The 14000-nt window shown below is 44.0% G+C and overlaps 1 protein-coding gene across 1 annotated transcript; it reads right to left on the bottom strand.

Moving 5' to 3' along the window:
- Positions 1–1187: 1187 nt before the first annotated feature.
- RPL24 (ribosomal protein L24) lies at positions 1188–12013 on the bottom strand. The gene is made up of 6 exons (XM_073614950.1): positions 11939–12013; positions 11718–11793; positions 7689–7799; positions 4317–4453; positions 2263–2320; positions 1188–1319 (listed from the first exon to the last, which is right to left on the bottom strand). The coding sequence occupies exons 1-6, from the start codon at positions 11941–11943 to the stop codon at positions 1239–1241; spliced, it is 468 nt and encodes a 155-aa protein (XP_073471051.1). The 5' UTR covers positions 11944–12013; the 3' UTR covers positions 1188–1238.
- Between the last annotated feature and the right edge of the window lie 1987 nt (positions 12014–14000).

Below are 14000 nucleotides of genomic sequence, written 5' to 3'. Positions count from 1 at the left end.
GGCTTTGAATCTCTGTTTAATATCTTTGTACTTTTCTAATATCAATCCCTTATTTGCATGGGATTTGTCAGTATACCTTTGGATTTTTTTCTTCAATGTACTGCACTGCTCTTTAATAAAGCTTTATTTTCAAAAAAAAAAAAAAAGAAATAAAACAAGTCAGCTATGACAGGGTTGCCATAGAAACGTTGGATTGAGAAGGAGGCTTGGTTAACAGTACAGGAAGTGCTCAATGTAAGGGCAGAAATGCACTCTACTGTGGACTCAGAAAACAATACTTAAGATGGCACTGCCTTACCCCTGGAAACAAGTTTAAAACGGTAATATGCGATTTGGGCTGGATTACAGTGGTTATAGTTTGATAATTACTTATTATAATGGACTAAATAAAAAGAAGCATCAGAGTGGGAGTGTTTACTTCCTCTTTAACTAGGCTGTCTATACAGGTGCGGCAAACTACTTTGCTCCATGAGGAGCTCAATTTGTTACCACAAACCGCACATTTCCTTTTTGGTGGCTGCGCTTGGGCCTTGTCCTGCATAAGAAAACAAATGACCCCAATAAATTTTATGCCACACGCACATTTATCTGGTGGGGGTTAACGCGTTTTCTGTCCTGGTAGGAGGAGCCCTAGGTCTCATGGGCTGTCCTGGAAGACTCTTAGAGAAATTGTTGCCTGTGTCCCATTCACACTAACGCAGCCTAGGGCTGTGGCATGCTGCAATAAAACGCAGATATGCTTCTTTATCACAGTGCACCAGCCCAAATTGCACTGCAATGTCAGGAAGTGTATCATGCCATCCAACATTGCAGTGAAAGAAGTTTATGTGTTTGTACACGTCAAATAAAGCTGGTACAACAAAAAGGGGGACAGTGCAGTGTTTTGAAGCATGCGCCACACTGCCCCCTATCCAGCTAGCAGCACAGTCAGAGTGCTGAAGTCACTCTGGCTGCTCTGCAATTTAACAGATGTTGCAGTGTGAACTGGCCCTAAATAAAATTGAAAAGAAAGGCATTTTAGCTGTGAAACAAACCACCCTCCCCAACTTCAAAGCTACATGTATATAGACAGCCAGACACTTGATTCCATTTACACTGCTACAGCTGAATACTTGGGCACTTTGATTTAGATATTTGATTCTATAGAAAGCTTTAAAGACCTTCATCTTAATTAAATTAAGCAGAGAGATTTTTCAAAATAGTAATTTATTAACACATCCAGTAGGAGAACATTTTGCTTAGCGTTTTCCTCCAACACGGGGAGCCGCCATTTTTACTGGCTTGGCAATCTTCTGCTTGGGTGCAGCCTTTGTTGGACCCTAAAAATAATTAAATTAGAGTTAACGTTTCATACAATTACAATAGTGTGAACAGCAGCAAACGTTCCATGCAAATACATACCATGAAGTCGAACTCTAGAGCCAGCCCCCCCCCCCCCCCCCCCATTGCTATCAATTATCAATTTGATGAATTCAACTGCTGCAGCCTAAATCTACCTTCTAATGTGAGCCCCTAAATCTTTAGGGCAGACATGAGCTCTACCATAGTAGCATAGAGTGCCCAAGGTTTTACAGGTCCTGGGATGCACTGGATATAAGGCAAGTCTACAGATTTCCAGTGTAAAGCTTGGTCACTGATCATCCCATTAAGAGACAAAGTAGACTTGAAACTACTGAACTGATTAGATGCATCCACTGTTAGGTCATAACATTTCCAGCAGGCTACTGCTTTGGACAACCAGAGCAAGACGCTCCAATGAAATTTCAGCTGGTTCCTCAGATACCAGCCCATATTTGCAGTGTATGACCAAGCTTGACCAGTTATCTTTTGTTACAGAAAACCCAGAAGGCAAACTATGACCTGGACCAAGGCATGTGGGATATGCAGCTCCAGAACGCGACTTTCTATCCTCCAATACAATTCTCCTGCCTCTCCTAAATGTACACCTATTTTTTTTTTCTTGGAGAGGTAGGCTCTTCTGGAACTACACAGGAAACTAACATTTTTACTACAAATGTAGAAAGAATATCCCAATTTTAGCCATAAATTCACAAAACCCAGTGACAAATAAAACCTGGCTGCAAAATAATCCCCCATCCATTGCCAAGCACATTCAAAGTGAAATTTGTAACAAATTAAAATGTCCCCTTTTTAAAAACTCATTGACCTTGAAGATATAACCCCCAACCAGCCATCAAAACAGGCTTAGTGTATGGGTTAAGACTTTAGCCACTTAATACAGACATTTGGAATATTCCTTACCTTAGCAGGAACGGTCTTTTTGGTGGCCTGTTTAGCCTTTTTTGCCTCTTTTGCGGCCCTTTAAAATTCAAAAAACATTTAGTTGAAGAGACAGTTTGTGAACCATAAGTACACCAAGTATTTTGAGCTTTTAAAGCTTTTGGTTGCAATGTATTAGGGCTTTTATTCAAACACATACTGTATGACATCTAAAAATGTATAAATGGGCTTAGTGAAAGTAAATTCCCATGGATGATTGCCTATAGGTACAGTAAATATCTCCTAAAGCGTGCACCGCTTAGGAGATAATTACTTGTAAAGCTGCCAGTGATGTCAGGCTGTTTACTACCGCTTTAAGAATTTGACGCAATCTACTATAACTGGCTTATTTATGAAAAAAATTATATGTCCCATTATAGTTTTTATTTTTTTATTTTTTGACTATTCAGACTGGTGTATCGGATCGCTTGAATTCTAAGTTGCTGCCATGTCAAATACCAGAATTCTGTCTTCCAGCTAGCAAATATGCATTACAGACCCCTATATTTTACATTCCATTTAAAAGATTTGACAACATTATGCACACCAAGTAGTCTATAAGACTATTGGGTTAGCGACTTAACTATCCGCTCATGCTATTAAAACATCAGATGACCTCTGATTCAATGAAAGCTAAATGAGACAAATACGTATTTCAGATGTCTGAACAATCCGACAACATGTGTGAATCTTGCATTACCCATCTCGTTAAAAGAACTGATCCAACAAAGTTTTAGTACAGATGAAGCTGTGTGGGCCAAGAAATTTCATGGTACTGTAGTTGGAGTATCCCCCCCACAATATTGTCCAGTCATACATCCCAACTTTCTATCCATATTTACTCCCAGGATTACACCAACAGCTGTTTCACCAGATGGGAAGGGAAAATGTGTAAAATACCCATATGGAACTGGTGCTTGCATAAAAGGACAATAAAACTAAATTATATTCTGCCTTGTGGAGATCGGCCTACTCATTGTCAACCCTAATGCATGTTCCTGGATTGGACATGTATAGACCGATGTGTCGGTCTTCCTCTGCAATAGGTTGTAAATGTAAGCTAATCAAATTTGTCACTTGACAAACTTTTACGCTATAGAAGAGGTTTATTGCCTTTGTTTAATATGAGTTACTTGAGCTTCTTCTCTCGTGTTCAGCAGTGTGTTGTGTATACTGCATTTACTCTATTAAAAAATATACAATTTACTAAACTTCTTGAAGCACAATGAAAGCTTTTCACAATTTTTAAAAGCATGCTGTAAACATTCTTTACATACTGAAGCCCATATGTACAAAGCCAAGGAGGCTTACATGTGAATTTTCTGGCTAATTACAAGGCAAGCACAAGAACCCCAAGTTCCTGCATTGACAGAACTCGACATTTAGAAAATAAAAATGCCTGACTGGCCAATTTTAAGGTAGATCCAAAACTAAAAGTGATATGCCATACAATGTTTAAGTCCAAACAGATAATGTAAAACTTTTTTTTAAATCCAACATGTTTTGGGGCCAAACCATGACTCCTTCATGGGGGCTTGAAGACATTTTGCAGACTCATACGAAATTGCCTCTGAATGGATAAGCACAGCAACAGTCAGCAGCTGGATCAGGACTGCATATACCAGATGATGTGCTTAAACACACTCTTCCCACCCTTTGAGTCGGCACGCTTTACTTGTTTGAGCTCTGATGAAGTGTGTAGCGTTTGGACCACAAAACGCATGGGCTTTTATATACACACACCACTTGTGAATGAGATAAACCTTTTTGGGCTCAAATATTATGGGGTGGCACTTCAGGCTTAAGTATCTTGACAACCAAAGGTTAATTAGAACTCTTAAGGTGTGCAGAAGCTGCCAGCCCTATGTCCAAAAACCTTCTGAAATCACATTATACCATAGGATGGCATTCAAACCAACTTTAATGTTCCAGTGCCTCTAACACACTCTGTTAGGCCAACATTAAGACGTGACAGATTACCTATAATAAAAACTACAATAAAATGTTATATAAAAGTAGAATGAAGCTGGCCTTACCTAATAGCTTGTTCCCTCTGAGCCTTTCGCACTTCAGGCTTCTGGTTTCTCTTGGCCATAATTTCAGCCAGAGAAGCACCAGTAATAGCCCTCTGGAACTTCACTGCACGGCGAGAACGCTTTTTCTGGATTTCTTCCTGAAAAGATTAAACACTTAAAATGAACCTCACCTTTTAAATGTTGGCATCACTACATTGTAAGAACACTGCATTTCCACTGCTGCAGGAAAACCCTCAGGGCCAATTTACACCACTCACACAGAACGCTGTGTTCATTTGAATGGGCTGAAATGACGAACGAGCCAGTACTTCAGTGCGCCAATGACGTTGGCGGATACAGTAAATATCTCTACAGGTAAGCCTTATTATAGGCTTACCTGTAGATAAGTGGTTATAAAGGGTTTACAACCACTTTAAAGTTAAGCCAAATTTTTTCCTTCTATAGTTCCCTCTTTTAGATAACATTAAAGTGTTACAAACTTAAAAATGTTTACCTTAATGCATGGTTTGCAGTAAGGTAAAAAAACGTTTTAAGATTATTCCTTGTGCCCCCCCCCCTTCCCTGTGTGAAGGGGAAAAGAGGGGAGAAGAGATCAGCGTTGTGCACAGCTGCATCTTTTCTCCCCTTACATCCTCTTTACACAGCATTCGTGCAGCAGGAGCCATTGGCTCTTGCTGCTGTGAATCAGATGCAGTCAGTGAGGAGTAAGTAGGGGCGGGCCTAAGTCACGATGTGTAAGTCTATGGAGCGTGGGGACTACTCTCCCCATAGCCAGTGGCTGGCTATGGTGGCCCTTCTAAAGAAGAGGAGCCAAGATTTCTCCTCTGGGGTCCCCAGAGGAGAATTGCGGCCACCCCGTTCAATACCACTGCATAGAGCAGGCAAGTATAACATGTTTGTTATTTTCATTTTTTTTAAATTTAGTTTAGTAACACTAAGCTCCCCAGTGTACGATTTATAAAAATATGCTGCCCAATACCTTATATCCAATACGCCGCTCACGTGACTGCCTGCTGGTCTCCTCTCCCAATCTGATAGCTGCAGGGGGAGGTGCTGGTTATCTTGCGCCGTAAGCCGGGATGAGGAAAAGAGACCAGCGGGCAGTCACAGGAGCACTGAGCGGCGCTTGGAAATAAGGCATTAGGCAGCATATTTTTATAAATCACATACACTGGGGAGCTTAACATCATCCAGAGGTAACTATAGAACGAAAACACTTATTTTTACAGCAGCAGGGGAGGATCTAGGAGCCGATATTAGGGGAGGATAGAAGAGAGTTGCGGATAAAAGAGGCACGTAAACTGAAACGGTGCCAGGGCTCGGCAGCCATGATAAACCGCAGTCAGCCAGGTATTTCAGGTGATAAGGGGACAAATTACACAGCACAAGCACTGTGCTGTATAGCATGCTTTAAAGGAACAGGATACCCTAAAAAAATAAAAAAAATAACAACACTTTAATAAGGCAAGCTAGCATTTCCTAAATGTAGGATATATCCACATACCCCTCTGTCAGATGCTTGTCTCTTGTGGTCCAATAAGGGCTTAAAAGGGGACAGACCCTGACACAGGAAGCTAAATAAAGCCGCAAGATACCGCAATCAGCTGTCAATGTCCTAAGGAGCCAAAAAACCATACCATGCGCCCATCAAGTCCTGGCTTTAAGACCAACACTCAATTGTCATCTCACAGTCAAACAATCTTTACTAGCCAATAGGGTCCACTCCTCAGATATGGCACAATAGCAGTAGGAGGGGGATTTAGCTTAAGCCAGAATTCATGAAAATTTCAGAGGATTCTCTTATCAACAAAAAAGGTAATGGCAATCTTTCGATGTGCGGGACATTAAGAGTAACTGAAGGCAAAGGTTTTCTTTTTGATACAACAATGAAGGGTTAGCATTTCTAGTCCTGAGCAAGTTCACCTTACAGATTTTTCTGTAAAGGTGAACTTACCCTTTAAGGTCCATGACCTTATTGGACATTCTCACTTCCTGCCCCGTTGAAAAAGTTGTTGGGTAAAACCTCCCAAACAGTGCAAATATCTGGGTTTCCAAATCTTACCCCATATAAAAGTCATCTGTATCCAGGTTGGAGATCACCTCACTGCCTGTCCTGGTCGTTGCCCAGTGAGACAAGTAGTAAGTGGACTCTCTAATATGGGGCCAAGACAGCAATAAAAGTTTTACATGATACAGGGCTAGCATCGCATCACTTCACGATAGGACCATCAAAACTTTCCAGCTCTGCATTTTACATCCGACACGAACAACATTACAGACAAGAGATAGAACTCAATGTAAGGCTAGATTCACAGTAGTGTGAATTGGATGAGGGTTTCCCCGCATCCAATTTGCAGGAGAGTGACTGGCTCTCAATGGAGCCGGATTACACACCTCCAGGGCAGCCCCGCATTTGGAAAGGGTCCTGTGCGTCTGGCTCTGAATCAGGTGTGAATGCAGGCAGAAATTCGGACCAGATTGGTAGCCAAATCGGTGAACAGGGACGCATCAGACCCCCTGCTGTGAGCCAAGGCATGTGTGACTGAACCCAGCCTCAGTCAAGTCTGAAAGCACACCAACAGTGCAACTAGAAACAACCACCCACAACCTCTGCATTGCCATTGGTTTCTTATGCAACTAAGTTCATGTCCCGCATCAATTGGCTAGTAAGCTGTGACACTTGATTTGAACACTGGAGAGTAAAACTTTTCTAAAGCAGATTGATGCAGGCAGTGGTCCCTAGCACCCGCTTTAGCCACTGGCAGCACTGCTTTGCTGCAAGAGTAAAAGTATGCACAATAAGAGTGGGTATTGCCCTCATACAATGACTGCCAATAGCTATTCACACAAAAAGCACAGACCCTCCATAGTTTCAATCTCTGCTTATGGCATCCTCAGCTCCTTAAAAGACTACCAAAAAGCTAGGAAGAATACTGCATAAAGACAACAAGGAGCTGGATATGCTTCCCCGCACTACTCCTGTGTAAACAATCCCCCATAGCAGCCACAATTTCAGTTCACCAACTGCTCAAGGAAAGGGACAAACTGGCCAAGTGCGATAAAATACATTCACATGATGCCCATTTCTAAAATGCATACAACAGCTTGTTTAATTACATTGACTGAAAAGAACAGTTTGGAAATTGCCAAAATGCTGGCTCTCTTGGGAAAAATGCTAGTTGCCCGTCTGTTCTAAATCATGTACCTGTAACAAATACTATGCAAATGAGCATCAATTTCTTATTTTATCTGTCTCAGCAGTAAGGCAGCATCATGAAAGCCAGGAAACAAACCAGCAGCAACTTATTTAGAATGGATATGCAGCATAGCCATCAACAATAGTGAAGTCTCCACCGCAGAGATGATACATACTGACTGCCCTTTCTTGTGTTTTCGTCTGTATAGAACAGTCCAGTTGATTTGTCGAGGGTTCCTCTTGGAAAGGAAGGCAGACTCGCATTTTGCATTCAGGAACTGGAACACCTAAAGCATAAAACCAAGCGGAATCAGACCACCATATAGTCACTTTTTAAAGTTATTGTATAAGATATCTATTTAAAATACAGATGCTCAGCTCAATGTAATCAATGTGTTCTTTCAAACCTTGTTTATATGTACAATGTATCGTAAAGCTAGCTATATCTGCTGCTTATATATGCAGATATTTGTTTCTTGCATTAAAGTGCCCTCTTATAAAGCAAGTTTCAGTCAGCTAATATTATATTTATTATATTTCAGGTACTTATATAGCGCCGTCAATTTACGCAGCGCTTTACATATTCATTGTACATTCACATCAGTCCCTACCCTCAAGGAGCTTACAATCTAAGGTCCCTAACTCACATTCATACATACTAGGGACAATTTAGACAGGATCCAATTAACCTACCAGCATGTCTTTGGAGTGTGGGAGGAAACCGGAGTACCCGGAGGAAACCCACACAGGCACAGGGAGAACATGCAAACTCCAGGCAGGTAGTGTCGTGGTTGGGATTCGAACCAGGGACCCTTCTTACTGCTAGGTGAGAGTGCTACCCACTAGACCACTGTGCCGCCCAACTACTTTAATCTATAACAATGCGCTCCATCTGTGAATAATTGGTTTTGTCAACGTGCTAGCTAATCTACAATAAAAAGCGCAAGCCATGATCACCAAGCCTTCCCGTCCCCCTAGGCATGCAGAACTGTAAAGGGTCAACAGGGCAGGCAGGAAGGGGTTAAACAGTAAATGCACCTTAAATATGTAAACAAGGAAAGCAACCACCATATAAAAGGTATTGTTAGCCAAAATGTTTTCCTTTGCTTAGGATTGAGTCTAGGTTCATACTTTGAAATAGTGAGACTTCACTTGAAATTGCATGAAGCTTCAAGTCAGTGAGAATTCAGGTGCAACTTGGCTGATATCTGTGCGACTACATGCATAAATGTCTACGCAAGTTGCACCTGAAAACTGCAAAAGTAGTGCAGGAACCGACTTTTTCAAACCAGTGTGGCACCGCAAAGTCAGCGTTGCAACGATTTGTACAGTTCCATTGCCAATAGGGTGTGGATTTGCCCTGTCAAACCGCATGACAAGTCGCACCGATGGGAATGGAGGGCTAAGAGTAAGGAAAGCTATGCAGTACTCAAATAGAGAGATCTACATTCACTTCCTGTCCTTCTGACCTTTTACCAGACAGGAGGTGAGGGCAACTGACAGCAATGCAGACAAAAGTTTCTTCAAGCGGAGTTCCGCTGGTTTTTTTTTTTTTTAGAATCAGCAGCTACAAATACTGCAGCTGCTGACTTAAAATAACACTTACCTGTCCAGGGTGCCCGCGATGTCGGCACCCGAAGCCGATCTGTCCCTCGGCTCTCAGGTGCTGCCGCTGCCATCTTTGGTAAGGGAAGTAGGGAGTGAAGCCTTGTGGCTTCACTTCCTGGTTCCCTGCTGCGCACTCCCACTGGTCTCTGCTGTCTCCCAAAAGACAGCGGGGGGGGGGGGGGGCGCGCATGGGGGGGGACAGGAAGGGGTGTATACATGCAGGTGGCACAGGTATCTATGACACCGGCGGATGGGGGGGGGGGGGGGGGGGGCGCTCCGAAAAGCGGACGTTCCATTTTTGTGTGGAACTCCACTTTCAGTAGAGAAAGGGCATCCAGGCCAAATCAGATTTTATATCTGCCCATGACCCAGTTCCATATTCTCCTTCAGTTCCTTTCTGAAGACTGTCCTAGTCGACAGAGCAGCAGAGCCATAGGTTTCTGCTGCTGTCAAACTCTGGTGAGGCGGGATTGGGGTTGTGGCTCATCAGTACTGTGCCTCTATGGATGCACACAGCCCGGCTTGAGTGTGCACACACCTGGCTTGCCAAGGAGGCACCTGGAGTAAGGAGAGGTGACAGCGCTGATTGCTGTGAAACAAATTATTTAAAAAAAACTAAAATTAGATTTTAGTATCACGACAGCTCATTTACACCTGCTTTGCCTTGAGTGATGTGACAGGCGATAAGATGTGCTGTATCGCCTCCTCACTGCCTGTTTTAACCCCCTAAACAGCAGACAACTGTACATTGTGCACTGCTGCAATGTGGCCCCATTCACTTGAATGGGTTGCAAGCAGTGCCACCTGCATGACGGGGGGTTTAATTCCAGCTGCGAGGCAAAGCATTGTGGAGTGTGTACACCCCTGGCTGCTGCTTCTACAGCAAAAAAGGGCAGTGCTTGCAGGATGGTTAAAAAAAAAAACCTCAACTGCAGGGCTTTACTTCCCCCAATTGCAAGTGTAAATGAGCCTTAAAGTGTTTGTAAAGGCAGAAGTTTTTTTTTTTCTTAACACATTCTTTGCATTAAAGCGGAGTTCCACCCTTTTAAAAGTCAGCAGCTACAAAAAGTGTAGCCGACTTAATAATCAGACACGCACCAGTCCCACGGGTCAGCGATGCGGGCGCACGAAGCCTCGCTCCTCTTGGGGGCGCTGGCATTCTAACTGGGCGCCGAGCTGTGGCTTCACAGCCGGGCGCGCACTGCGCATGGCCAGGCAATCTTCTGGGACCTGTGATGTGCCCCAGAAAATTGGGGGGAGAGGTGAACTTCCTTCCAACACCGCCAGGAGAGGAAGTGGGAGCTGGATGCCTGTAAAAACTGGGTACCTGCCCCCCCCCCCAAAAAAGGTGCCAAATGCAGCATGTCAGGGGGTCACCAGCACTTAAAGTGGAAGTTCCATCCTTGTGTGTAGCAGCCCCCCAGCACCCTCCTAATTACTTACCCGAGCCCCTTCTGTCTCCAGCGATGTCCACAAATGTCTAAGCTGTCCAGGACACTCCTGATTGGCTGAGACACAGCAGTGGCACCATTGGCTCCTGCAGCTGTCAAAGTCAGTAAATCAGGAGAGAGATGGGATGGGACCGGGTCGGAGATCCATGTCTGAATGGACACACGGAGGTCTGACTCGGGTGCCCCCATAGAAAGCCGCTGGCTGTGGAGGCACTCAGTAGGAGGGAGGGGCCAGGAACAGCAAAGAGACCCAAGAGGAGGAGGATCCGGGCTGCTCTGTGCAAAACCACTAAACAGAGGCGGCAAGTATAACATTTGGAAAAAAACACACACCACACAAGAGACTACAATCACTAAGATAAAAAGCCTTCTGTGTGCAGCAGCCCCCCTTAATACTTACCTGAGGTTCATCTAGATCCAGCGATGTTGTAGGGGAGACTTGGCTGTCCATGACTCACCTCATTGGCTGAGACAGCAAGGACTCGCCATTGGCTCCCGCTGCTGCCAATAAAGGAAAAAGGGGATGGGGCCAGGCCGCAGCTCCCTGTCCGAATGGACACAGGGTGCTGCTGCTTGGGGTGCCCCCATAGCAAGTTGCTTGCTGTGGGGGGCACTTAACAGGAGAGAGGGGTCGGGATCACAGAAGGGGGGCCTGAGAAGAGCAGGATCTGAGCTGCTCTGTACAAATCCACTGCAACAGCAGGGAAGTATAACATGATTGTTATTTTTAGGGTCTTTAGTATCACTTTACTGCACATGGCCAGATCAAGCCTAAGCAGCTAATGGCTACGCCTGAACCTGAAGGAGGAGGGGGAGATTAGGGCTTTAACACTGACCAGAGTGCAGATGAGGAGTGTGATGGAGGGAAGAGACCCTGAGTGACACGTTCCCTTATTAGTTATGTGGGTAACACTTGTGTATGGTCAGGAGCTGGGAGGCTGTGTGTAGACTGAACAGTATGAGCCAATGTGGTGTACACAGTCCTAGGCAAGGCCTGACCATTCCCCTATAGACTAGTGTCTGGTAGCTCTCTATTCCCACAGAGGCCTGCTCTAGTCTCTGAGAAGGCCCAGGCCTGTACTACACATCCCCCCGAGGCATGCTGGGAATCGTAGTCCACCCCGAACACACAGCCCGCTCCCATACCTTGCCGTCAGTCCTGGCGTACCGCCGGCCATGGCCCGGGTAGATCTTGTAACCGCTGAAGCTGCACAGCTCGACCCTACAACGAGAAAATAAGAGGCGGTGAGTGAGTGGGGGGCCCGGGGCCACCAGCCGCCCATGTTATCGGAGCGGAGGAGCCGCCTGACAGGCAGGATGACAACGGATTCACTCAGAAACATTTCACTAATATCAGCTCCGCTTACTTCATGGCGCCGGCTAAAATGGCGAAGAGGAAGAGAGGATTGTGGGTAATGTCATATATATAGCTTCGCCGGGAGGGGGCGGGACGCACGCTGTGTAACACATTCAGTGCTGAGGTGAAGTCACTGGAAGAAGTCTATAGAGAGCTCAATGTAATGTATTGTAATGTAATGTATTGTATTGTATTGCAGCTTACCAGCCCTTAGATGTCAGGCTGTATTAGTTGTCTTTCTTTTATTATCACCTGATGGTAATATGTAATAAAACGCTTCCTGTATTCTGGTGACAACGTTCGTACTCTATCTAGGAGTGGAACACTTCCCTCTCTTCCTCAGAACATATTAGTGAGGTGTTTTTGTAGCTCCCTGAATAGAATTTTTTTGTTTGTTTTTTTTGGCAGCTGTATTAAAGGGGAGTTCCAGCTTGTGGTTTTTTTTTTTTTTTCCAGAAAAACCCACATGATGGTCGTAACTAATCCTATACATAACGGTACAGTATTAGTAATACATGTAGGTTGTATCATTCATTTTCTTTTTAACCGATTCAATACCAGGAATTTTCACCCCCTTCCTGCCCAGGCCAATTTCCAACTTTCAGCGTGCTCACACTTTGAATGACAAATGCGCAGTCATGCAACACTGTACCCAAATGAAATTTTTATCATACCGAAGGGCCTGGTATGGATTTTTGGGGGGACCCCATGCTGTTTTTTTTTTTAATTTTGGCCTGGAGTTCCTGTTAATATCCATACCAGACCCAAAGGGCCTGGTATGGATTGGGGGGGAACCAACACCGTTTTTTTCCCCTGATTTTTATCTATATTACCGGGAGCCGGCGAAACATTACAGTCGCGAGCAAGTTTAAATGACATTTTTTCCATTAGAAATGTCATTTTGCTGCAGCACTGTTAAACTCATTACACAGATGCGCTACTTTACAGGAAGACTAAAGGGACCCACCCAGACATTATAGTTAAAGGAATATTTCATTTTTATTGTTTCACTTTCACTGCTCCCCAAAAAACTGTCATTTTTAAAACTTTGTTTTGCATTGATACATGTCCCCTGGGTCCCTAAACACTTTTTATGGCAATAACTTGCATATAAGCCTTTAAAATGAGCACTTTTGATTTTTCATGTTCGTGTCCCATAGACTTATGTGGCACTGCGTCGCTTTAACTGACAATTGCCCGGTCTTGTGACGCTGTACCCAAACAAAATGTATGTCCTTTTTTTGCCCCCCCACAAATAGAGCTTTCTTTCGGTGCTATTTGATCATCTCTGCGTTTTTGTTTTGTTTTTTGCGCTATAAACAAAAAAAGAGCAACAGTTTTGAAAAAAAAACAATATTTTTTACTTTTTGCTATAATAAATATCCTCAAAAAAAAAAAAAACTCCTCATCAGTTTAGGCCAATTCTTCCACATACTTTTGGGGAAAAAAAATCGCAATAAGTGTATATTGATTGGTTTGCGCAAAAGTTATAGCGTCCACAAAATTGGGGATGGATTTATGGCATTTTTTATTTATTTATTTATTTTTTTACTAGTAATAGCGGTGATCTGTGATTTTTAGTGGGACTGCGACATTGCGGCGGACAGATCAGACACTTTTGGCACTTTTTTGGGACCAGTGACATTTATACAGCGATCAGAGCTAAAAATAGTCACTGATTACTGTATAAATGTCACTGGCAGGGATGGGGTTAACACTAGGGGGCGATCAAGGAGTTAAGTGTGTTTCCTGGGAATGTTTCTTAGGCCCCTTTCACACTGGGGCGGTGGGGGCATCGGCGGTAAAACAGTGCTATTTTTAGTGCTGCTTTACCGTCATTTTTGCGGCGGTATTCGGCCGCTAGCGGTGCGGTTTTAACCCCCGCTGGCGGCCGAAAAAGGGTTAAAACCGCTCGCATAGTGCGGCTATAGCCGCGCTGCCCCATTGATTTCAATGGGCAGGAGCGGTTTAGGAGCGGTGAATACACCGCTCCTTCACCGCTCCAAAGATGCGGTTTGCAGGAGTTTTTTTGCCAGCGCACCGCTTCACCGCTTCAGTGTGAAAGCCCTCAA

Source organism: Aquarana catesbeiana, linkage group LG02 (assembly GCF_042186555.1).
Source record: "Aquarana catesbeiana isolate 2022-GZ linkage group LG02, ASM4218655v1, whole genome shotgun sequence".
Taxonomy (NCBI): Eukaryota; Metazoa; Chordata; class Amphibia; order Anura; family Ranidae; genus Aquarana; species Aquarana catesbeiana.
The sequence above is the reverse complement of the archived record's forward strand: the minus strand, read 5'-3'. Positions and strand labels throughout refer to the sequence as shown.

What these genes read in the sequence shown, in the direction of transcription:
- RPL24 (XM_073614950.1), bottom strand. An exon ending in CAGAGGGAACAAGCTATTAG is followed by an intron (nt 2,321 to 4,316) that starts GTAAGGCCAGCT and finishes TGAATTTTAAAG; the next exon opens with GGCCGCAAAAGAGGCAAAAA. An exon ending in AAAAGACCGTTCCTGCTAAG is followed by an intron (nt 1,320 to 2,262) that starts GTAAGGAATATT and finishes AATTATTTTTAG; the next exon opens with GGTCCAACAAAGGCTGCACC.